This window comes from Anas platyrhynchos, chromosome 1, assembly GCF_047663525.1.
Source record: "Anas platyrhynchos isolate ZD024472 breed Pekin duck chromosome 1, IASCAAS_PekinDuck_T2T, whole genome shotgun sequence".
Taxonomy (NCBI): Eukaryota; Metazoa; Chordata; class Aves; order Anseriformes; family Anatidae; genus Anas; species Anas platyrhynchos.
Genome location: NC_092587.1, coordinates 54,395,884 through 54,418,839, shown reverse-complemented (window position 1 = coordinate 54,418,839; position 22,956 = coordinate 54,395,884). Strand labels below are relative to the sequence as shown.

At 52.7% G+C, this 22,956-nt stretch overlaps 3 protein-coding genes across 9 annotated transcripts; 2 read left to right on the top strand and 1 right to left on the bottom strand.

Annotated features, from left to right (window-relative positions):
* Positions 1 to 308: 308 nt before the first annotated feature.
* GALR3 (galanin receptor 3) lies at positions 309 to 6,298 on the top strand. 7 transcript variants are annotated; one of them, XM_072037737.1, is made up of 4 exons: positions 1,025 to 1,268; positions 1,364 to 1,534; positions 1,614 to 1,735; positions 2,351 to 6,298. In XM_072037737.1, the coding sequence occupies exons 1-4, from the start codon at positions 1,236 to 1,238 to the stop codon at positions 3,234 to 3,236; spliced, it is 1,212 nt and encodes a 403-aa protein (XP_071893838.1). In that variant the 5' UTR covers positions 1,025 to 1,235; the 3' UTR covers positions 3,237 to 6,298. The 7 variants fall into 7 exon arrangements, with proteins under 7 accessions (XP_071893835.1, XP_071893838.1, XP_012951672.4 ...); XM_038178217.2 differs by having other exon boundaries at positions 1,185 to 1,301; positions 1,364 to 1,529; XM_072037734.1 differs by lacking the exon at positions 1,025 to 1,268 and adding an exon at positions 309 to 444 and having other exon boundaries at positions 1,364 to 1,735.
* A 1,691-nt stretch (positions 6,299 to 7,989) lies between these two features.
* Positions 7,990 to 12,565, bottom strand: ANKRD54 (ankyrin repeat domain 54). The gene is made up of 8 exons (XM_027450428.3): positions 12,330 to 12,565; positions 12,194 to 12,241; positions 11,179 to 11,277; positions 10,731 to 10,802; positions 10,306 to 10,353; positions 10,084 to 10,208; positions 9,709 to 9,816; positions 7,990 to 9,201 (listed from the first exon to the last, which is right to left on the bottom strand). The coding sequence occupies exons 1-8, from the start codon at positions 12,532 to 12,534 to the stop codon at positions 9,127 to 9,129; spliced, it is 780 nt and encodes a 259-aa protein (XP_027306229.3). The 5' UTR covers positions 12,535 to 12,565; the 3' UTR covers positions 7,990 to 9,126.
* A 129-nt stretch (positions 12,566 to 12,694) lies between these two features.
* On the top strand, positions 12,695 to 21,711 carry EIF3L (eukaryotic translation initiation factor 3 subunit L). The gene is made up of 13 exons (XM_027450361.3): positions 12,695 to 12,806; positions 12,907 to 12,955; positions 13,039 to 13,249; positions 13,812 to 13,891; positions 14,174 to 14,235; positions 15,133 to 15,202; positions 15,916 to 15,989; positions 16,969 to 17,140; positions 17,410 to 17,564; positions 18,295 to 18,465; positions 19,480 to 19,977; positions 20,673 to 20,753; positions 21,454 to 21,711. The coding sequence occupies exons 1-13, from the start codon at positions 12,774 to 12,776 to the stop codon at positions 21,490 to 21,492; spliced, it is 1,695 nt and encodes a 564-aa protein (XP_027306162.1). The 5' UTR covers positions 12,695 to 12,773; the 3' UTR covers positions 21,493 to 21,711.
* The last annotated feature ends 1,245 nt before the right edge of the window (positions 21,712 to 22,956 follow it).

The window sequence follows — 22,956 nt, the reverse complement described above, 5'->3', positions numbered from 1 at the left end:
CCTGCCCCTCCCAGCAAGGAGCAGCACCCTCGTTCTCCGCCGTCCCCTCCTTGTGGGAGCTGCTGAAGCCACAGGAAGGCTGGGCAGAGAGGAGTTAACTCCAAACCCAACGACAGGGAGAGGGGAAAAAAAATAATAAATACAGAGAGAGATCAATGGATCAGCAGCGAGAGCAGAGGGAGGGAAAAGGGGGAGACAGAGAGAGAGAGAGAGCGTGCGAGGAGCTCCAGGAGGAGAGAGACGAGCGCGGGAGTGAGGAGGAGAGGAGAGCAGAGCTGGCGGCTGGCGGGGAGCGCCGGAGCACCGGGCAGGGGTGACGGCACTGCTCAAACTGTCCTTGTCCCACGTGGATGAAGGGCTGCCTCCTCCTCGCCACCGCTGCCCAGGCTCTTCTGGAGGTTTCCCCTGAGCAAGCGGAGAAGCTGAAGGCCCCTCCTCGCAAAGGTGAGTGCCAGCTTCACAAGCCTCGGGGCTCCCCGGGTAGGGGTGAGTGTGTGCCCACGGCTCCCCGCAGCCTAAATGCGAGGTGTGGGCCCAGAGGGACACCGCAGGCTTCTGCTCATGCAGGAAGGTCCCACAGGGCCAGGATGGAGGAGCTGGGCAGCCACCAGTAGGACAGAGGGGAGCTGAGAGCCAGGGATGAGCTGCCAGCACAGCACAGAGGGGGATGTGCAGGAGAAGCAGCATGAGAAAGATGGGGGAGCAAGGGGTGAAAGAGCTCGCGCGACCCAAAAGGAGTTAATTGCGTGTCAACAGTTGCTAGATAACGGTGTCTTTCCTTCTTGGTTGCTGCTCAGCCAAGGACAATTTGTTCTAATGATGGAACAATCAGGCGAAGGCTCGTTAGGAGAGCGGGTGTTTGCGCTCCCCGCCCGAGCACGGTGTTACTCAGGGCTGGAGGAAGTTTGGCAGCAAATGTCAGCACCTGGCTCCTCGAGCTCCAGGATAAATCACTCCTGTGTGATGACTATTTGGTTGTGTTTTGAGGTCTCCCCCCCCATTCCTCTCCCACGTCACAACAGAGGACCTAGCAGCCAAATTTCCTTTGCCTGCACCTTCTGTCGGGTCAGCAGTACCCCACACCCACGGGTCAAATGCGTCCCACCTGTGCTTTTTGGAGACCTGCTGAGCTCTGATTTGAAAGCACATTAAAGGCAACAGGGTGCTGCTGCTGGGGGGTGTTCCTTCTCCGTGTCCTTGTGGCCCTGGCCAAGCCTGGTTGAACATCAGCTGGGATGAAGACTTGCCAAAGCAAGAAATCCCAAAAGGTTTAAAAGCAGCTTTGGGATTGTAGGAGGAATGTAGGTGAGTTGGTGGGATGCTGTGATGGGGACGTGAATCCAGGTTGTGTCTCTGCTCGCAGGGCTCTGCTGTCAGATGGGGAGATGCCAGGGGGCTGGAACGCCTCCTCCGACAGCCCGGAGCTGCGAGCGGCAGGGATCATCGTGCCCATCATCTTCTCCCTCATCTTCCTCCTGGGCACCGTGGGGAACGGGCTGGTGCTGGCCGTGCTGCTACGGAACGGCCAAGTGAAGTATAACACCACCAACCTCTTCATCCTCAACCTGGCCATGGCCGACCTGTGCTTCATCGTCTGCTGTGTCCCCTTCCAGGCCACCATTTACACCCTGGACGGGTGGCTCTTCGGGGCCTTTGCCTGCAAGGCCGTGCATTTTCTCATCTACCTCACCATGTACGCCAGCAGCTTCACCCTGGCTGCGGTCTCCATTGACAGGCAAGTGTCCCCTCCCATCTCGGTCCCTCAGCTCAGGGACAATGTGTTCGCCACTCTCGAGCTAAGGGGTAAGGGAAAGACCAGTCCCTACCTTGTTGAATGTCCTGTGAAGAGCACGTAGGGTCTCTCTAGAGGCAGGGCCAGCAGATCCAGCTTCTCACTGTTCCTCCACATCTCCCCGTGCCTTCTCCCAGCACCCAGCCAAGCTCTCAGCCTGGTTACCCAGCCCTTTCCCTTTTTCACCTCAGCAGGAGGAGCGCAGGCATGCACCAAGGCTTGGTGTCCACCATACAAAACCAAGAGTGCTAAAACCCAGGGAAACCGTGCACCAGAGGAGAAACACGGAGTCCTCTGTGTCCTGCTCCTGCCCTCTTCAAGAGGCACGTTGCCTGCCTCTCCTGAGCTAGCACAGGGTGATGGAGATTCCCAGCTCCACGTTGGGATGATCTCATTAGCTATGCGAGCTCACCATAACCTTCCCTCGTGAAAGGTGGGGAAGAGGAGAAATGGGAGGCTGCATGGGAAAGGCTGCCTAGATGGCAGCTCCACGGGGCTGGAGGGCAATGAGATATCCCACCCACATTACGCCTGGTCTCTCCTTCCCCTCCCCACCAGGTACCTGGCCATCCGCTACCCACTGAAGTCCCGGGATCTCCGCACCACCCGAAATGCAGGAGTGGCCATCGTAGTGATCTGGTCGCTGTCCCTGCTCTTTGCAGGGCCTTACCTCAGTTACTACCAGATCGTCCATTACCATGGGGTGCCCATCTGCGTCCCCATCTGGGAGGACCAGCGCCGAAAGATTCTGGACATCCTCACGTTTGTCTTTGGATACCTCTTACCCGTGACTGTGGTGAGCCTGGCGTACGCCAGAACCATCAAGTTCCTGTGGACCTCTGTAGACCCCGTTGAAAGGATTTCAGAGTCCCGTAAGGCCAAGAGGAAGGTCACCAAGATGATTGTGGCTGTTGCTATCTTGTTCTGCCTCTGTTGGCTTCCCCACCATCTGGTCATCCTCTGCTTCTGGTTCGGCCACTTCCCCTTCAACAGAGCCACGTATGCCTGCCGCCTGGCTTCCCACTGCCTTTCGTACGCCAATTCCTGCCTCAACCCCATCGTCTATGCCCTCATCTCCAAGCACTTCCGAAAGCGTTTCAAGCAGGTCTTCACCTGCCTCTTCTTCCAGAACAAGAACAGGAAGAAGAAGAAGCGCGTTGGAAATCAAGTCCACGTGGTCAACGTGGGCAAAGGTTTCACCAACAGCACCGGAGGCTTCTGTGGAGGCAACACGGAGGTGACCCAGGTCCCACGGGACAACACCAGGAGGAGGGACGTGGAAGGTGCCAACCATGCCAGAGCATGGACTCACCAGCTACAAGATGCCATGGCCTCTGCTCAGAAGGAGCTGCTGGAGGAGGAAAGCTTGGTAACAGCCGGCAATCTCCTAGCCATGACCCCCCCGAGAAGATCTCAGGAGTGTCTGACCGTTCACTACAAATGAACGAAGCAAAGAAACCTCTTTTCCAGCCAGTGAGTGAACACTCCATTTCAGAATAATGTGGGGCATTGGTATTTCTTCATCACGAGGAGTTTCATCCCTTCCTCCTGGGGCTGAAGGACCCGTTGCTCTCTGAGCAGTGATGCTACTCAGTGGAATTTAGCTCCATGTGCATGGTTTACTGACTCGGCAAGACGCTTTTTTTCCATGTAATGACTATTTTGGTGGCACCCACGTGCACTTAGTTCAATCTTTTCTCCTCAGTGCCACTTCCAACCTAATGGAGAGGGCTTCCAGGAGAGCGCGAGGCCTACACCAGCCGGTGGGCTGGGACATCTTCCACAATGCTCATCGCTGTGGGACTGCTGTGGGACCTGTGTCCTCCTGGGAGCAAGACTTACCCCTGCTTTGTTCCTTGTTGGCCACCCTGCCCTGAACAGCCACAGAGGAGACTTTGTTTGTGGTAGCAGTTGAACGACACCCCACAGGAGGGCCGAGCGTCCCTGCTCACAAAGCTGAGCTCAAGCGCTGCAGAGCTCAACAACCCCCTCCAAAATCCCACAGCCAGGCCTCAGATGCCTTATCCGCAAAGCGTTAAACCTGCCACTGCGCTGTTCCAGCTCAGTATTTACAGTAAATATTGCATGCTTGCAACAGCCCTCGTTTTCCTTAATTGCAGATGGCATTTGCTCGGTGCTGTGTGGCTAATGAGTGTGTAACTTCTAGTGTGAAGCAAATCTATGCTGATAATGCCCTAAGAGCAGATGAAAAAGAGAAAGCTTGGCAAAAAGTGTCTAGTGAGGGCAGTGACACTGTGGGACACTCCAGAGTTTCGTGCTGGAGCTGACTGTCATGGCATCAGTAGGTTTCAGAGTGAACGTGTTTGCCCTGAATGGGGTGGATGGCAATTTTTTCCTGACAGTTCACTTCTCGCTGCCCACAGCCAGCACGTGCGTGGAGCTAACCCTCCCGGCAAAGCCCCTGAGGCTGGTTTTCCAGGAGGAGAGGCAGAGGCCAGGTGGTGCGGCAGACTGCAGGCTGGAAATCCGCGGGGACCGCGCTGCTCACTTCACAGCTAATTCAGACAGCGAGGGAGCCCCAGCTGGGAGAGAGGAGCCATTTGCTGCCAGCCCACTGCCGAATGCCAGCATGCCAAATGCAATCGTTGGAGGCAGCACGGCCCCGTCAGTGGTGCCCCGAACCCTGCGCAGGCTGTGGAAACCCTGGTGGCCTTCCTTGCCCCTGTGTGTGGTGGGATCTTGGAGATGCAGCTGAAGGTTGCGGTCATAGGTGAAAAAATTTTGTCTCTGTCCTTGTCCTCTGACACTCTCAGTGCTATGGGCACTGTAGGGTGGGGATGAGGACACCTGGCAGCAATGGGATCTGGGGGTTTGAAGGGCTCTGGTGCGTGCAAGATGCTGCAGACCTTGCAGCAGAGCTACACCCTCCCACCCCCCTTTATTCCTCTTCTCTTCACATCCCCTGCCTCTGCTTGCGTAAATCTTCCCTTACTGCTTTGTCCTGCCCACTCGTCAAATTCCCAGGCGACGTGGCATTTCTAACCCTCGCTGACGCTGATGTGCAGCTTGTTAGAGCTCAGCTGCAAGGACACCCCCTTCCCCGCGCTGAGGTCAACTCCGTTGCTGCGCTGGGGATTATTCTTCTTTTCCCACTTAAGTGTTTGATGTTGATTTCCACCTTTCCATGGCCTGCTGGCATGTCACACCAGCCTCCAGGTACAAAAATCTGCATCGTTTCCAGATGCAAAAGCCCATTTCGCAGCCCAAAGTGCTGGAAGGAGAAGGGAACAGTGGTCAGGTTGCTCCGATCCTGCTCCTCATGGGTTCTGCTTGCAGAGGGAGCAGACCAGGTCAGGGCTGAGTGTTGTGTATTGGGGTGAAGCCTAAATAACACGGGACAAAGAGGACGGGAGAAAACCTGTGTGAGAAGGTTAATTTAGCCCAGCAAGCCTCTGCAAGCCCAAGCTCCCATTCCTCAGCTCTCTGGGGCTGAGCCCCTGTTTTGGGGAGCACGTGAGCGGGAAGGGCAGACGCTGTGTCTGGCTTGGGGAGCTCCCATAGCCAGGAGGGAATTCCAGTCTGCCCAGTAACAGCACGCACGCTCCAACTGGTCCAGTGGCTCAAAGCTAGGGGAGAAGAAAATGTGACTTCTCCTTGATACCGAGCTGGCTGTAATTAAAGCTGAAGGAGCTTGATTGCTGTTCTGCACGCAGCCTCCCTGTCAGACTGATTAGCGTTCGGCGGTCTCTGCTTCCAGCTTTTCACCTTAATTAATGATTACTTGCTTATATTTTCTTCCCTACTTCTCATCACTCGGGCTGATGAGCTTGGCTTTAACCCTCTCAGGGCTGGCTGCACCTGGGCAGTGGCTGAGCACAGCTCAGTGGGGTGGTGAGGGCAGGCTGGGCAGCCGCCTCTGCCATAAAATCAGGCAAGGGACAGCTTTGGGGTGAGGTGACAGTCGTGGACAGCATGTCCTAGAGGTTTTGTGCTGCTCCTGGTACGTGGGCCTTACCCTGATGAGCCCGTTAGCTGTAGGAAACTCTGCTTATTTGCTTTTGGGTTTAGCCGCCTGTCTTCTGGTTCCTAATCCGTGACCAGGCTTAGCAGGCTGCCAGCTGATTATTTCAGCTCTTCTGCAAGCCACATGGTATCTTCCCCTCTCAGAGCTTTCAGAAGAAAAAAAAAAAGAGAGAGAGAAAACAACAGATGAGTGCTATTTGCTGCATCTCCTTCATCAGCCTCCTAATCAAAACTGCTGGCTCTTCCACCGAGCCATCCCCTGGGCCCTGGGGCTCAGGGCCGCTCTCCCACACTGGCTGGGTGCAGTGCACAAGGAAAGCATCTTTCTGCCGGTACCTTTCCATGACAGAGGAGATGAAATCCAGCTTGCTCGCTGAACGAGCCGAGGAAACAGCTGAAAGGGTGGATGGTTTGCTGGAGATGCTTCACGGGGCTTCCTTAGCAGCACGGAGGATCATTAGCATGATGGATTTGGAAAGGTAAAAGCGGAGGCAGTAATGGTGTTCAGATGTGGGCTCGATACCCTGGAGTTTAATTATTTCAACTGCTGAAAAGTGAAAAAGGTAGCAGCTTCCCGATGCTCACGCGTTACCGCAGCACACGCTTCGCATTCACTAGCATGGGTGAGTGGCTGCTTCAGAGCAAGGCCTTTTGCTTGGAAACATCCACGCGGCTTTGCTGGGAGGCTTCGTACTCCAGAGGAGCCAGATCCTCAGCTCCTCAGCCTGGCTGGTTTTATTTGTGTCTTACAAGCGCTTCACGCAGGGCTGAGGGGCTGCTGAGGTCGCTGCGGAGCCGTGCGCTGGATGGAGAGGGGAATTAATTAAAGTGCATTTGGAGGTACAGCGGTGAGGGGAGAGCAGGGCTTTGGGTCAGGTCCTGTCTGCCAGAGCCTGCTGGCAGCCTGGCGCCACGGCCCTGAGGAGGAGGATGGGCACCGCCACTCGAGGAAGGCCTGAAATGCGGTGCCTGGCAGTGTAATGCAAGGGAAAAGGGGAGATGGACCGAGTTTAATGGCAAAATAAACAGCAGAGTGAAGCCCTGTGCTGTCGTTTTCATCATTACCGTAGCAGACACCTCTGTGGGAAGCTGCCACCAACCTCACACCTCCGGGCTGCGCAGGCAAATCCATGGCCAGGGTGCAAGGGCAGGGGGAAAAGCTGCTGGGTGAGGCTCAAAACATCGTGCCAGGAGCAGAAGGAAAAGCAGATGGAGCCCGGGAGCAGCTCCCAGCACAGCGTGAAGCCACGCTCGCTTTCTCCCCCAGACCCTGTTCATTCCCTCCCCAGCACCTGACTCCCTGCTGAGACAGAGCTGCGGAGCACGGCCAGCTGACCCAACAAATGGCGTGGGGTGATTCCTCTCTTATTTTTCTCCCCGCTGGAAATCAGATCCCATTTTCTTTATCTGTTTCCACTGAAGCAGCAGCAAAGCCAGCGCTGAGGCTGCTCTTAGCTGCCTCAGCTCATTGTGCCAGCCTCCAGGGGCCTGCCAGCGCTGCCTCACCTCCTGCGGAGGCGGCAGTGCTGCGAGAGGCAAGGCAAAAACACTCCTGGGTGGCTGCAGCACCCTCACCTTTCCACTCCAAGCACAGAGCGAGGAGCACTTATGGAAAAGCTCCAGCACCAGGCAAAACGAAGGCCTGAAGAGCTTTAGACAACGAGGTCTTGAGTGCTTGGGCTAAAAGCTCAGTGCTGGATCTCCGCTAAGCGAATTCCCTGTTGGGTGGAAAGCTTCCGAGTGGCGTCTGGTTTGCAGACACCATCAGCAGCCAAGGTAACTGCAGCGATAAGAGCACCTCATCCACCTGCTCAGCGGATAAACCTAATGGTCTCCTCAGCAACAAGGCTGTTGAGCGCAGAAGCAGTGGCGGCCGGGTGAACGTGGCCACCAAGCTGAGGTGGGAGGAAGCACGGTGGGGACAGGCCGGACACGCGGGTCACCCGCTCCTCTCGCAGGGACCTCTTGGTGAAGCCTCTGCCCTGCCCGACGTCCTCCCTAGCACCCAATTAATCCCTTCGCCCTCTCCGCAGCACAGCCGTGTACCTTGGTCTGCAAACAGACGGCTGTTTGAAGTCAAACAGCTTCGTGTTGCCGCTTCTGATTTCAATACCAGGTTCGAAAGCGGCAGTTGCAGAGCCTGGCGCTGCGCCTGGGGCCTGGAACAGAGGTAAAGAGGGATGAGCCGCTCCGAAAAAAAAGGAGCCCAAAAAAAAAGGCCAACGGGATTTTATTGAAGTTCAACATACAAAAAGGTCAGATTGTCTCCCACCCTTCCCATCCAGCAAACCCTAACCAAGTAACCTTATTCACAGTGACGGCTCCAGCCCTGCCACAACGCTGTCCTAACCGTGGCTTCCAGCACCAACGCGTGACCCCATCTAAAAGCTCTGCGTGTTCTGGTATCTCAGCTTGGAGCTCCAGCTGCCCTTTTCCTAGACAGGAGGCCAGATGTTAGAGAAAACGTTTTCCAGTAGCAGGAAACAGAAAAGTCAGTTGCAGTGGGTTTGTGTCGGTTTGTTTTGTTTTGATTTTTTTACAACGTGGCTGCCTAAAACCGCACTAACATTGAGTCAGCCCCTAATCCTTATCTTTGCACCGGGGCAACCCTGACCCACGGACTGCCTACCTGGGTAACTTTCACAAGTGATTCGTTAATTTAAGCATTAACTTTCAGCAGTGCTTTATAAACCGTGCCCGGAGGAAGCTGTTAGTTTGCTTAAAAGCTTCGTATCCCATTCCTAACCGGCCCGATTCTCTCTGCCCTCTGTCTGCAGGCCCTGGGGACAGTCAGGATTAAGCTTGGCTGCGCATTTCTGAAGGCGGTGTGTTTGCTCAGCTGCTACCATGCAGAATAAAGTGCATGTAATTCTCCCAGCACAAAGCCTTCTGCTGTCCGGGGTGCCCGCTTCCCACCCCCCATGCTTTTTGGTGCTGCGGTGGTGGCAGAAGATGCCTGCTCCAGGCAGCTCTGTGATGGTGGCCAGCAGCGAGCTGGGCTGGCTCGTGACTGCTCGTGGCATCAGCCACCGCCTGCGTTGAGCTGAAGTGCTTAGGACAAGGCAGAATACCTCCGAGAGGGGTATCCTATTCAGTTCCAGCCCCTCTGATCCAAAGAACGACTCTTCTTTTGTGTTTTTTTTTTTCTTCCCCTAAAGTCTCAGTCGCAGAACTCTGCTGTCCAAATCCCGCTGCCTCCCCGTGAGGCAACCGTGGGGCCACGGGGACAGTCTGAGCACCAGCCAGAGCGCGGATCCGGCAGGAAGAGCCGGGGCAAAAACGTTCATTCATCAGCCTGCGAAGTCTGCGCCTTCTTCTCTGAGGCTTCTCCTCCTGGGCCAGCAGCCCCGTTACCTCTTCTCCATCTTCTGCATCTGCAGGCTGAGCGAGGTGAAGCTGGCGAGGAGGTCCGTAACCTCATCCACCTGCCAGAAGAACACAGCTGGACATTAGGCAGGGGAAAGCAGCCTCAGGAGGCTGATGCTTGACCTCCAGCCTGTCTAACCAGCCCTTAAAATAGAAGCGCGTTGCTGCATTACTCAGAACTCAACAGGGAACATCACGGCCACGGCCTCTAAGCTCGAGGGCCAATCCTTTGTACCAGAAAAAAGAGAAGCAAACAAAATAAAACCAACCAAACGGGCAAAACAAAGGCACCCTGTGCGTTTGTGCTGCCTCCTGGCCTTAAAACGCCTGTGCACTCAGCACATCTGGTGTCCAGCTTCTCTGCAGAGCTGCTGGACACCCTGCTGCTTTCTGCATCCTGAATTCCAGCTGAAGGAGTCCCACAAGTCCCCACGTAACTCGGCCACGTCACCCAGAGCGAGCGAGAACACGTCCACAAGCCTGCCTTTAAAGCTGCCTTGCTCACGTAGCAGCTCTTGAACACAGAAGCCACCACGCAAGCAGGTGAATCACCCAGCGCTGCCTACCTGCTCCTTTGTGCTGGTCATCTGTAACTTGGAGCAGAGGTCGTCCAGCTGTTCCTTCTGCTCATGCCTCCCCAGGCGGTCCAGGTATTCCCGCAACATCTGGATGATCTGAAACCCACGGGCAGAAGAGGTGAACATCAGACAGCCCCGTCAGGCTGGGACGTTTTTACAGGAAGAAGTTGAAATTTTAAAATTGAGGTGGAAAAAGGAAGGTCTCTGGAAATGGAAGGAAAAAGCCAAACTCTCCCCAGAGCAGCTAAAAGACTAGAAAAAGACTTTTGACTTTAAAACAGCTGCTCAGTATGTGAGCTATAGCACGCAGGAGGTTGCCAGCGGCTGCAGCACCTCACGGGGATGTGGGAGCGTTTCCTTTACCTGTTTCACTTCGAGGCGTACGGCCTCCAGGCTGTGGGAGAGCCCTTCCTGCAGGATGTTGAGCTTGGATTTAGCGAGGTGCAGCGGGGTTCTGCCAGCCCGATCCAAGGCGTCGACTCTGGCCCCTGCAGGAGCAAGGAGAGAAAGCGAGGGCTGTCTTAAAAGACTGGGGAACGCCAGCAGGGCAGGGGCAGGCTGTAACTGTTCGAGAGGAAACGTTACCTCCGCGCAGCAGCGTGGTGATGACGGGAACGTGGTTCGTGCAGGCAGCTGGGGAGGGAAAACACAGGACACACAGCTCAGAGGTAGCAGCAAACAGCAAAATTTCTGCTCAGGTGTGCAGCTCGCCACTTTCCCGAGGCTCTTTGCCATGAGAAAGGGCCCCACTGTTAAGTGTCATCTCATGCTCAAGCCTGGGTACTCTCTCTGGGACAAATCTTGGGGCCAGCAGAGGCAGGGGAATGGATTTTCTCTAAATCCGACCCGACGCCCTCATGGGGGATGAAGGGATTGGAAAGAATCCCTCTGAAGTTCTTCAAGCTGGGGATGCGTACCGTGATGCACAGGAAAGACGATGCAAAGGAAAAAGAGCAGTGCAGAGCTCACCTCGGCTCCCCGCACGCAGAGCTGAGCTGTGTGGCACTTACCCAGGTGTAAGGGAGTGTTCCCCAGCCCGTCCCTCTGGTTTGGGTCAGCGCCGTGGTCCAGAAGCAGTTGCACTGGAAGCAGTGACACAGAGCGATGTCAGTCCCTTCCCTCTGCCCCGCTGACTGCACCTCGCTGCTGAAAGAAGCCTCGTTTGGCAGCACGCGGAGTGCCACCGCTCCGCAGTTGCGTTAGGGGTGCTTCTCTCAGCTCGCCAGCTCCCTCACTCCCAGAGAGGAAGGACTGGGGCTAAGGACATCCTACAACCAGCACAGCCCCACAGCTGGGAGCTGCTGCTGCTCCCACCCCAGCTACTAGGAGGACTGCAAGTCCCAGAGCTGGAATTCAGCTGGCAGCTGTGCCATAAAACAGGCAGAATCGGCAATTTCCGTTAGGTGCTGCATCAAAAGGAAGAACATCCCCCTCCCAAAGCGCCCCCTCCCCACTCACCGATGTGGTCGTTGCCGTTGCAGGAGGCGAAGTGCAGGGCTGTCCGGCCTTTGTCGTCCGCGGCGCAGGGGTCGGCTCCATCCTCCAGGAGTTGCTGCACTGACAGCGCCAAGGAGGAGGAGGTAAGTTGCAGGGGCACCCGATCAGAAAGGGGTGACGCCACCCGCTCCTCTGCAGCTAAATGTGGACTTTGCACGCCGTGAGCCAGCTCCAGCAAGCATCCAGGCTCAGCAGAACCAGCAACACGCCCTCAATCCCTTGCTACAGCCTTCGTCAGCTCCCAAAACTGCCTTAAAAGCCAAGCCAACGGCTGTAATGGCTAACGCTCAAGATCCACCTAGCCAAATATTCAGGCTCCAAGAACAATCAGCAGCAAATGGAGTATACAAAGATGCCAAGGATGCCAGGCTAGCTCTCACAGCCTTGAGTCATCTGTATCTCAGGCGCTTCCCAAGCCAGAAATAGCAACGTGTGGTCAGCAGCCCTCCACGGGCTGTTCACGGATTTCTGCAGTCGTGTTTTGCGTCTGCATGAACTCTGCCCATCAGCGTGGACCTGTGATGGGAAGTTTCACAGGGTAACCCCGCCCAGCGAGGAAAAACTACCTCTCCACATCTGTTTTGAACAGGCCACTTCCTGGGTTCACTTGCAGCACCTGTTTTTTGCCCAAAGAGTGGCGGCACGAATGTATTGTTAAGAGATGTATGGAAGTGAGCTAACGAACAGCCCCAGCAGCTTTATCATCAGCTGCTTGCGGTTGTTCCCCTCGCTCTTCCACCCAGCAGAGCTGCCTGCTTTTCCTCGAGCTGTGGGAGCACCTCAGGATTATAAAGAGGGGTATCCACATATCAAACACAGGCACAGGATGAAACAAACAGGATTTTCGTGAAGCCTGACCCTTTCAGCCTCCATTTTGACCTGCTGACTGAAGCCAAGCCGCATCCCTCCAGCCCTGACAGCACTCACAGCTGCCTGTACCCATCCCTTTGTGGCACCTTTTACACCGCCGCCTCACCTGTATCCAAATCGTTCCCGTTGGCGGCTTCCCGCAGCCTCTTCAGCGCTGTGGAGAGAAGCCGGCCGTTACCCTGCAGGCCCGGAGGGGGGTGGGGGTGCTGAGGGCCCCCCCCAGCCCGGCCTCCCCCACTCACCGTGGCTCTCCTTGCCCGTAGGCCCCAGGCGGCGGTGCAGGCGGGCAGCCCTGCGCAGGCGGCGGGCCGGGATCTTGCCGGCGGGCTCGTCCCGCTGCCACAGGACGTGCAGGCAGCCCAGCGGGCCGCCCCCCGCCGCCGCCATGGCCGGGCCTGGCCCCGCTGCCGGCCCTGAGGCGCCGCCGCCACCGCCGCCCTCCTCCATCGCCTCACGGGCCGCCGAGGGGCGGGACTAGCGCGTTGCCATGGCAACGGCTCGGCTCGGCCAATGGGAAGCACAGCAGCGGGGAGGCGGGAGCTGCGAGGGGATGATGGGCAGGTGGCGCATCCAATCAGAGAGAGGAATTTAAGACGGGCAGTTGGCTCAACCAATCGGAGCGCGCGCTGCCTGTCGCCTCAGCCGGGCTGCGCGGCCTCGTCGCTCCTTCCTGCCGCGCCGCCAACATGGCCTACCCGGGGGAGGACTACGACAACGACGTGAGGGGGCTGGGGGGGGGCCGGGACCGGATCCGAATCCGGATTGGGATTAGGATTGGGTTTGGGATTCTAATCTGGATCCGTGACCTCTCTCCCGCAGGCCGCCTACGACCCGTACGCCTACTCGGCCGACTACGACCTGCACACGGGTGGGTGCGGGCCTGGGGGGGGGGAAACAGGCCCTGAGGGGGTCCCCACAGCTCCCCCTGACCGCGCTCTGTGCCCCTCGCAGGGGACCCGAAGCAGGACCTGGCCTACGAGCGGCAGTACGAGCAGCAGACCTACCAGGTGATCCCCGAGGTGATCAAGAACTTCATCCAGTACTTCCACAAGACCGTGTCGGATCTCATCGACCAGAAGGTGTACGAGCTGCAGGCCAGCCGCGTCTCCAGCGACGTCATCGACCAGAAGGTGTACGAGATACAGGACATCTACGAGAACAGGTACAGCACGGCTGGATCGCCCCCACAAACCGGGTCAAATCACTCCCAGCTTGTAACAGGAGTCGCTAATGGTCTTGTTCCAGCTCTGGGTTTTCTTTAAAATACAGCCCGCAGCTTGAATTAAACTGCAAAAACAAAACAAAAGCATATTTCTAGGCTATTAGTTTAACATAACCCTCGGTGAGCTGTGACCTATCCTAAAGAACATACATGTCCCATGGGATGCTGGCAGCAAAAAGTGAGCCCAGCAGTGCCAGTTTGTAGAAAGCAGTGAGGTATAATCATGTCCGTTCTCTACAGGTGCTCCTGTTTGTGTCCATACCTGCATTACTTTATCATAAAGAGAATGTAAAAGTAACACGTGCAACTGTTCCATACTTTAGGGACAAACTAAAGATTTTAATTGCTCTGTTTGCCTTCTTTGCTTCAAAACTGGTCTTAATAAAGAGGGTTGTTGCTCTACTTCCCATCAAGTCCAAGCCTTCTGTATCGTGAACTCTTAACTCCCGCTCTCTGGTACTGCTAATCAGTTTCTCATGCTGTGTGTGTGTCTATCTTTCAGCTGGACAAAGCTGACAGAAAGGTTTTTCAAGAACACCCCGTGGCCAGAGGCGGAGGCCATTGCCCCCCAGGTTGGAAATGGTGAGCATTTCTTCCTCTTTCCTTATCAGAGAGCTAAGGAACTAAACCACTTCTGATTTATTAGCGAGCTGGAGCACGCTGTCACTGATTTCTGAGTCACTCATCTTCGCTCACTGCGGCAGCTCCATCAGTAGATGCCTTTCAGGAAGTCAAACCTGAACATTGTTTCCTCTTTTGCATCTCTTTATTGTTGTGCCAGTACGAGCATCACCAGCATCTCTGAGAGCTCCAGTTGCTTGAGCCTCGTGGTTTGCTAACGTTCAGTTCTCTCACTGTTTACAGATGCAGTTTTCCTCATCTTGTACAAGGAGCTGTATTACAGGCACATCTATGCCAAAGTCAGCGTGAGTATTTGCCCCGTGTCTTCCTTTGGGTTGTACGCTGGCTTCTCTGGGCCAGAAAACTCACCCAGTGTTGGTGAGTTAGGGAAGAAGGAGCTGCTGGGAGGGAGCTGAGTTTTCTTCTGGATAGAGCTGTAAATACAAGACTTACAGATCGGTTTGTTTTTTGTGTTCCTTTGCGGCTCTTAATTTGTTCTTCAGATTAGCGGGTGGGTGAGAGTGGGTGTCACAGGAGAAGGCCACGTTGTTTGTGGCTAAAATACTGCATGGGGTCAGAGTGCCTAGTGGAGAGGGAAATACAGGCACCAAAGAGGAGAAGGAAAGAGAAGAAATAATAATCTATAGAAAAACACTTTTTTTTCCCTCTTAAAAAGGCCAATTTGAAGTCAATGGGAAAATCAGAGTAGTTCTTGATTGTTTAAGGAAAGAAACCGAGCAGGTATATGACTTAGAAGGTAGATGAATAATAGCTGTAGCTTTGATGGGGACCAGAGGGTGGAGAAATGGGAACTTCAAAACGGTTGCTTTATTAACCCGCGTTCAAGGCTTGCTTTAACAGGAGAGACAGGTTTCTTGAGTTGCGCTGTGAGAGGTTCTCAAACTGCCCATGGGTGTCTACAGGTGAAGCAAGGAAGATGGCTCTAGGAAGAGTGATTCCCTGCTGTGGTCATTGGTCTTTCAAAAATGTTTAAAAATATTGTCTAGGGTCCAAGGTCTTTTGTGAAGGAAGAACAAGAAGCTGTGGAAAGTAATATGAAATCTGGTAGAAAATTGGCTCTAACATCACCAAATTATACTCTATACTGCTGTGACCATTGACTGTCCTTCCTACTTTGTTGCCTATAAATTCAGTCCTGCTGTGCTTCAAACTAAACAGGCTGAGCTGCCTTCTCATTGCAGGGGGGCCCCACTCTGGAGCAGAGATTTGAGTCTTACTACAACTACTGCAATCTCTTCAACTACATCCTGAGTGAGTTGCTGCAATTCTGTTTTGCTTCGTGTGCTTTGGAGAGAAAGAATTGAGTGGAGAGGATAAAGCTGGAGAAAGGGAGAAAAACTGGAAGATGCTTGCTTATAGATTGTGTAGAGAAGAGTAGCCTGTGAGCTTTCCATAAACTTAAATTTATTGAACTTTACATCCCGGAACTTTAAACCACAAAAAGCCCAAAGTTGACAGTGCTTTTTGAAATGTTCTAAAGGGAGAAAAGAGAAAGAAAGAAAATCAAAACAAAACTTACCTAGTTTTCCATCTTCCTTGAATTTTCACTTACAGCTTAAATTTGCCTTTAAGGTAAAGTAAAGGTAAGCTAGGAGACTGCAGCAGCACTTCACAGCTCTTTACCGTTGTTGACTCCGCTTGGGATAAATTTAAACGTTTGTGACTTCCTGCCAGTCGTCTTGCAGAGAAAGTGGCGGGATAAACCCTTAGAATTTGCGTGCGGTTTCTGAGAACTGCTGCTGAGCAGTCACACTCTAGACATTAGCCCTATATATACTTGTGTTCCTTAAAAATAAGGGCAGCTGAGGCAGCCAGAGCTACACAGTTCCTTGCTGGAAACTTCATTCACCTGCTCCTGTATTTCCCAGCTTAGAAAAATTCTCAGTTCTGTCTGTTCCTCCAGTTCTGCCACCGCTTTTGCTTGAGGTGTTAATTTCTCATCTGTTACTAACGATCTTTTGCAGATGCTGACGGTCCTGCTCCTCTGGAGCTGCCCAACCAGTGGCTCTGGGATATCATCGATGAATTCATATACCAGGTACGTGACCCTGAGACCATGCCATTATGGAGTGGCCTTGCCTCGATTAGCACTATTAAATTTTCCATCTTCCTCTCTGTCATTCTCATATCTAGGGTATCATTGCAGGTCAAACGACTTCGGTGAGCGCTGTTATTTGTGCGACACTGAGTAGATGAAATAGTTGTAAATATACAGGTTTCTAAGCTACCAGGAGCCATTTAGGGAGTCTAAACTTCTATTGATATTTCTGTTTCAGTTGTTGCGTTATTTTTTTTTGGTGGTGGTGTTATTTTTTTTCCTCATTTGGTTTGTATTTTTTTTTTTTTTTACAGCTTCATTTTTGCCTGGTTTATACAAAGCCTGACTGAAATCTGCTGCTATAACCACAAAGACTTTATTAACTTGTTCATACGAGTTCTGTTGTTCCGTGGTTTTACTTTAGCTTTGTATTTGGTAGTTTGCAGGGCCTTTATGCATGCACTGAGAGATTACTGACCTTATTTTAAATCTGTGGTCTAAGATCTTGATGTCAGGAAACATTTTTATGCTTATTGTTCGGAGTGCAGTAATTCAGATCTCAAATACTATTCATTTTTCTCTACAGACTCCTTTCTGTGTGACTTAATATTGTAGAGGTGCTTGGAATTCTTATTCTATTTACATCTTATGACTTGGTCGTTCTTTTTGTTACTTCTTTAGTCAGCAAATTTGTGCTTAGTTGCCTGTCCTAACTGTCTAAGAGATCGTTCACTTGGTTGTGTTTTCTGGCCTTTTTCCTCAGCTTGCCTCTGCACAGTACAAGATTTTTCTGTAGGTCTTTTAATGGTGGTGTAATTTGCCATTTTATCTTCTAGGTGGTCTCAAATTAAATTCCTGTTTTCCGTGGGACTTGTAGCTTGTCGTAGTGCATTTGTGTGATCAACTCAAGAGCGTACTGCACTTAGATGATCGTCTCCAAACTAGCCCCTCAACATCCAATCTGTTTTTTCGCCCACAGTTCCAGTCTTTCAGCCAGTACCGCTGCAAGACAGCCAAGAAGTCTGAAGAAGAAATTGATTTCCTTCGTTCCAACCCCAAGATCTGGAACGTCCACAGCGTCCTTAACGTGCTGCACTCCCTGGTGGACAAATCCAACATCAACCGACAGCTGGAGGTGTACACAAGTGGAGGTGAGCTAGCTGGGTGATGCCAAGCAAGGTTGGTGTCCCTGCTGCCTTGCTTTGGTTCGACCAAGCTCTGTTCTCTTTGTATGGGAGCTGGATCGAACCCTTACTCATCAGATGGATTAATTTCAAAGAGGTTCTCATGTTCTCATAGGCCTTATATGAGAAATGAGTACACCGGAGGTCTTGCTCCTTTATTTGTAAGCACAGAGGTGTGAAAAGGAGAGCTCATTCCCTCGGAGGGACAGCATAATGGTTCCTTTTTTTGTTCCTAGGTGATCCTGAAAGCGTGGCTGGTGAATATGGTCGCCACTCCCTCTACAAGATGCTGGGCTATTTCAGCCTGGTGGGGCTGCTGCGCCTGCACTCCCTGCTGGGGGATTACTACCAAGCGATCAAGGTTCTGGAGAACATTGAGCTCAACAAGAAGGTAACGAGGCAGCAAACCCTCCGCTGCCCTTTTCCAAATGCTTCTCTTAAGACGGGCTCCTGAAAAATTGCCATAATTGATCCTGTAGCTGAGGAAGAGCTTGGTGGTGTTGTCGGGAGTTTGTTTATAGGATTAGCTGGAAGAAACGTCTAGTTCCACGCTTGTGTGTGCTGAGCACAGCTGGAGCTTTGGCAGCGAATCAAGCCATATGATAATGGCTGCTGCTGTTGGAGCACATACGCCCGATTCTTTAGGAGGTTTGTTTGTGTTGTGCAAGGCAGCGTCGTTATGGGGAATATTAATTGAGCTGTAAGTGGTAGCACAGTGCTAACAGGAGACATTGCTCCCACCTTGGTTTATGGCTCATTCCTCTTCTTTTTGACTCCCTTGTTCTCACTGGGCCCACTCCCACCCTGCATGTGTTTGCTCTGGAATTGGGTGTTACTTGTGACAACAGCAGCTAAAAAAAAGTCCCTCTGCAACACGGGCTTGGTCCAAGGCTTGGCAGGAAACAGCAAGAATGGGAGCTGAGCGAAGCAGTACTAGGCACAGTACAAGGGTCTTCTGCTTGCAGGAAGCCATGGAAAACATAGGGGGTGGGATAATCTAACAAGCAGTGAGGAAGCCAATGCAGGGAGGGGTGTGAGGGGAGGTTTCCTACAACATTTTCTGTAATTGTTGGGGTCAGAGGTGGTTGTCTCCCCTCTAATGGTTCATCCGTCCTTCTCAGAGCATGTACTCCCGGGTGCCTGAGTGCCAGGTGACCACCTATTACTACGTGGGCTTCGCCTACCTCATGATGCGGCGCTACCAGGACGCCATCCGCGTCTTCGCCAACATCCTCCTCTACATCCAGAGGACCAAGAGCATGTTTCAGAGGACGACCTACAAGTACGAGATGGTAAGAGAGTGGGTCCAGGCTTCCCAAAAGAAAATGCTGCTGTCTTCTTTCCTGTCCCTCCTCTGTCACCCGATAACCCACGCCTAATAATGCAGCTTTATTTTCTAAACTGATGGTGACTGGAGAGCCTTTGACCTCCTTTGCCATTTGTCCCAGTATTTTATTTTATTTTCCCAGTGTTACTGGTTCCTTTAGCTGCTCGCTGTGCAGTTGCCCCTGTTCCACCTGCATTTGTCCTGTGGGCAGTGTTGTTAATGAATGTCAGCTGCTAATGATATTCTACCAAAGCTCCTTAAAGCTCAGTCCTGTTCAGTCCCGTGTTTCAGGCTACGTCTGTTATCAGATACATTTCCGTTATCAGATAGTCCTATGCAAATTGGTTAAACTCATCGTGGCTAAAACAAAGCTTCTGTCTTTCTCCACCTAAGCAGCCTCTGATGCCTTTTTTTTTTTTTTTTTTTTTTTAACTACCCTGCTGCTATTCTCTCCTCTTCATCCTTATGATTCATTTACAACTCCTCGTGTAGCCAAATCAGGCAGTTCCTGTTTCCGTGGCACTTCAGAAACTTGGCGTGTTAAGTTTTAGCCACGTAACTGCTTCATCCCTCACTCATATGAATTTTCCTTCTCCCTCTTTTCTTCCTTGATAACAATCCCCTGCCAGTCTGTGTAGGAGATGACTTAAACTCTTTTCCTTTCCTGTCCCTACTCCTCTGCACTTCCTTGCACCAAAGCAATCAGACCTGCTTCTGGCCATCCAATCTCTGTGTGGCTGTGGCTACATTCACCCCTCTGGGCTTTCCTCTTGTCATTTCCCCTTTTTCGTTGACGATAGCCTTGATTCATCTGCTTTGCCCAGAAGCCCTTCTCCTTGCTGCTGTTCCCTTTGAGCTTTAGGGCCAGCACTGCTCTGGGTGAAGGGTCTGTCTCTGAAAAACACAGCTCCCACTTCTCTCCTGCGCCATAAACCCCGAAGCTCACCCCCAGGCTAACAGGTTCTCCTCTCGGCCCCAGATTAACAAGCAGAACGAGCAGATGCACGCGCTCCTCGCCATTGCCCTCACCATGTACCCCATGCGCATAGACGAGAGCATCCACCTGCAGCTGCGAGAGAAGTACGGCGATAAGATGCTGCGCATGCAGAAGGGGGACGCTCAGGTCTACGAGGAGCTCTTCAGTTACGCTTGCCCCAAGTTCCTCTCCCCCGTGGTGCCCAACTATGACAACGTGCACCCGAACTACCACAAGGAGCCCTTCCTGCAGCAGCTCAAGGTCTTTGCTGACGAGGTTCAGCAGCAGGCTCAGCTCTCCACCATCCGTAGCTTCCTCAAGCTCTATACCACCATGCCCGTGGCCAAGCTGGCTGGCTTCTTGGACCTGACGGAACAGGAGTTTCGCATCCAGCTGCTTGTCTTCAAGCACAAGATGAAGAACTTGGTTTGGACCAGCGGCATATCTGCGCTGGATGGGGAGTTCCAGTCCGCCTCTGAGGTCGACTTCTATATCGACAAGGTTGGTATCTGCCCCTCGCTGCCTGTTCCTTCACCCAGCAAATTTTGGCAGCACCAGGTTTTGCTCCAGCCTGTGGGAAACATCCCCACGCCATGTGATGGGCTGCCCACGATGGAGCTGTAGCCACGCTTAGTACTGGTGGATGAACAGTGACAGGGTATTGCAGGCAGCGTTGGCAGTTATCACACCCAGGAGAAAAAGGCCCTAAATGTCTTCTCCAGGACAGAGTGAACCATTTGTCAGGGTTCTCAGGGGTTGTGGGCTGGGTGACAGCTCTGTCAGCGTCAGGTGAGGTTAGCAGGTTTGTAGGCGTGTCCCCTGTGTCTCTCCTTTGCTTGACAAAGGAGGGGTCTGGCTCTGTCATGTTCCAGTTCTGGTTAGATCCACTTCTGGCTGCTGGCGGAGGGAAGCAGAGCGTGAATTGGGGTTGGGGCTGTCAAACTGCTGCTAAGAGAGCTGAAAATATGCAGAGGGTGCAAATACAAGGCAAGTTTGGGACAAATCTCAGGCAAGGGTAAAGGGAAGGCAGTCTCCAGGGAACAGCGCTTGCTGTGGGACTAGCACAGGTCAGGTGTGTGTGCAGTGCTCAACTGGGGCTGGAGTCGAGCCCCTTTCGTTGCCCCTCCTGTCCGGCAGTGCCTGCTGCTCCCTGCCAGCACAGTCCTCTTCCTGACTTCCTGCTCTTCCTTCCCCAGGACATGATCCACATCGCAGACACAAAGGTTGCTCGGCGCTATGGGGACTTCTTCATCCGCCAGATCCACAAGTTTGAGGAGGTGAGGCCAGACAGGAAAAACTGTGTTAGCTCTGTGGGAATAGTAGGGAAAGGTTTGGGCTCTGCAGAGCCTGACGAAGGAGTACTTTGTGTGTGTGTGACAGCTGTGCTGCGCCTTGCTGGCCAAGGGCAAGTGGTTTGAGCAGCAGCTGCTCACTTTGGAGGTTCTTACTTTTGTATGTTCTCGTGTAAGAAGTTCTCATCCAGTCGAGCCACACCAAAAAGGAGGGTTTTACTCTCTAATGCTGCGGACTGCATTGTCCCTAGACCAGTGTGGTGTTCCTTACACCTCTACCCTCATAATTGAGGCTCCAGAAAGCATCCTGAAGGACTTGACAGGCGGTGACGTGCTGTCACTGCTCCGCTCTCCCAGCAGAGGCTGCTGTGGGGTTGGAAACTTTGGCAGCAAAATCCCGAGACAGGGGGGATGTGAGCAGTACATGGCTGAGGGTTACCCTGTTAAGATACCATTTCCAGAACTTTGCAGCCTCTCTTCTCCCCAGATCTCCCTCTGCTGTTTTGGAGAGGATGAGGGAGTTTCTCTAATTCTGTTCCACACGCTGCCTGCAGCTGCAGGAGAGCTGTTTTTGCAGTGATTTACAGAGGAAGGAGTAGAGCCCCTGGATTAAGGCTGCTAAGGAGATCAGTAGCATGTGTCGATCCCTCTGTATTCTTCTGACCTTTGCTTTTTCTAATTCCAGCTGAACCGAACCTTGAAGAAGATGGGCCAGAGACCCTGAAGCTTCTGTGGATGCAACAATCGGCCTGAGCAGAGAAGTGGGTGGGAGAGATTATTCTCTTTGCCGTGAGGGAGGGGAGCCCAGGGTTCTGGCATTTCTGGAATCCTCTGCGGCTCAAAAGGTTTTTGTACTTTAAATAAGCAGACTCATTTGGCTCAAACCATCCTATGAAGGACGAGACATCTAATAAAGGAGTGGAATTTTCCCGGTGAGCATTCAGTATCTGCTATTCTCTTTCTTTTTTTGTCTACCCTTCACGTAAGAACATAATTGCATCCGGAGCTATGGGCAGCCACTGCTGGCTTGTGCCGTCTGTGGCTGATTCTGTAGCAGGTAACTGGGAACAGCTCTACGAGGTGCTGCACGCAGCAAACAGGGAAGGCTGCAGGAGTGGTGAACAGGGCAAAAAGGAGCTGTTCCACAGCATTTCCACAGGATATGGAAAAAATCACAAGCTAATATTATTCCTTTCAGCTGTTGTTCCACGTTGAATAAGCCCGAGTCGTGGTTGTTTTCCTAGAAGGTTGCCTCTTTGCCTTCCCACCCGTCTTTTTTTTTTTAGCTCTTAAGAAGTAGAAATGCTCCCAAGTGAATCAACATGTTTTTAAAGGAAGGGGAGGATATTTTTAAACGTTCAGCCGATATTAACTTTCATCTGATGAGACGTCCTTGCTGGAGGCTGTGTTTTATTTCAGCACAAGCAATGCCCAAGTCCTGGCCCTTAATTTAATGGAGTTCATTTTCCCCAGAAAATTGCCCGAGGGCATTCGATTTGTTAAAACCTTTTAAATGCTTTGATCTTCAAATGTTTTTGTAGCTCTCCCTTCAGCCACCTTGCATTCTTCCAGGCAAACTTGCAGTGCCTTGAAAGAGCAGCTGAAAGCTAGCCCTGTAAAGGGGAAGCAAGGACCTATAAATATTGGGGAAGAGAAAAGGATGCAAAGAATGAATTGCATCTCCTCAACCCGCCACACCCTGTCTCCCCGCTCTCCTTTTGCAGGCTGCCTTTAAATAGTTTTGTGTTTGAGTGGAAACAACAGGTGCAAAAGAAAAAAAAAAACCTGCGTGTGTAATGGGAAAGCTACACAAAGCACGCTTCGTGTACCCCCTCTGCCTCCTGGGACCCCTCCCTTTCATTCCTTTCCACTGAGAGAGGGTCCTGGCAGCCCAGCGTGGCTTCATGTGGGATTCTGTGTGCAAGTCAGGAATAATAAGCCTTTGTTGGGCTACACGCTGTGTTCGAACGAGGGTCAAGTTTCTACTGTCCTGGATAACTTCAAAAGTTGCGTTCCCCATCACGAAGTCCTGTAACTCAAGCAGGCAGGGCACAGGCAGCAAGGTTTACGTGGGTAACTCCTGCAGGTGTTGTGCTTGCTCAGAGCTTACACCTGATTTTGAAGGGTTGGGGGCAACCAAACCATGAAATGGAAGGACTGAGATGCTGCTGCACTGCAGCAAAACAGG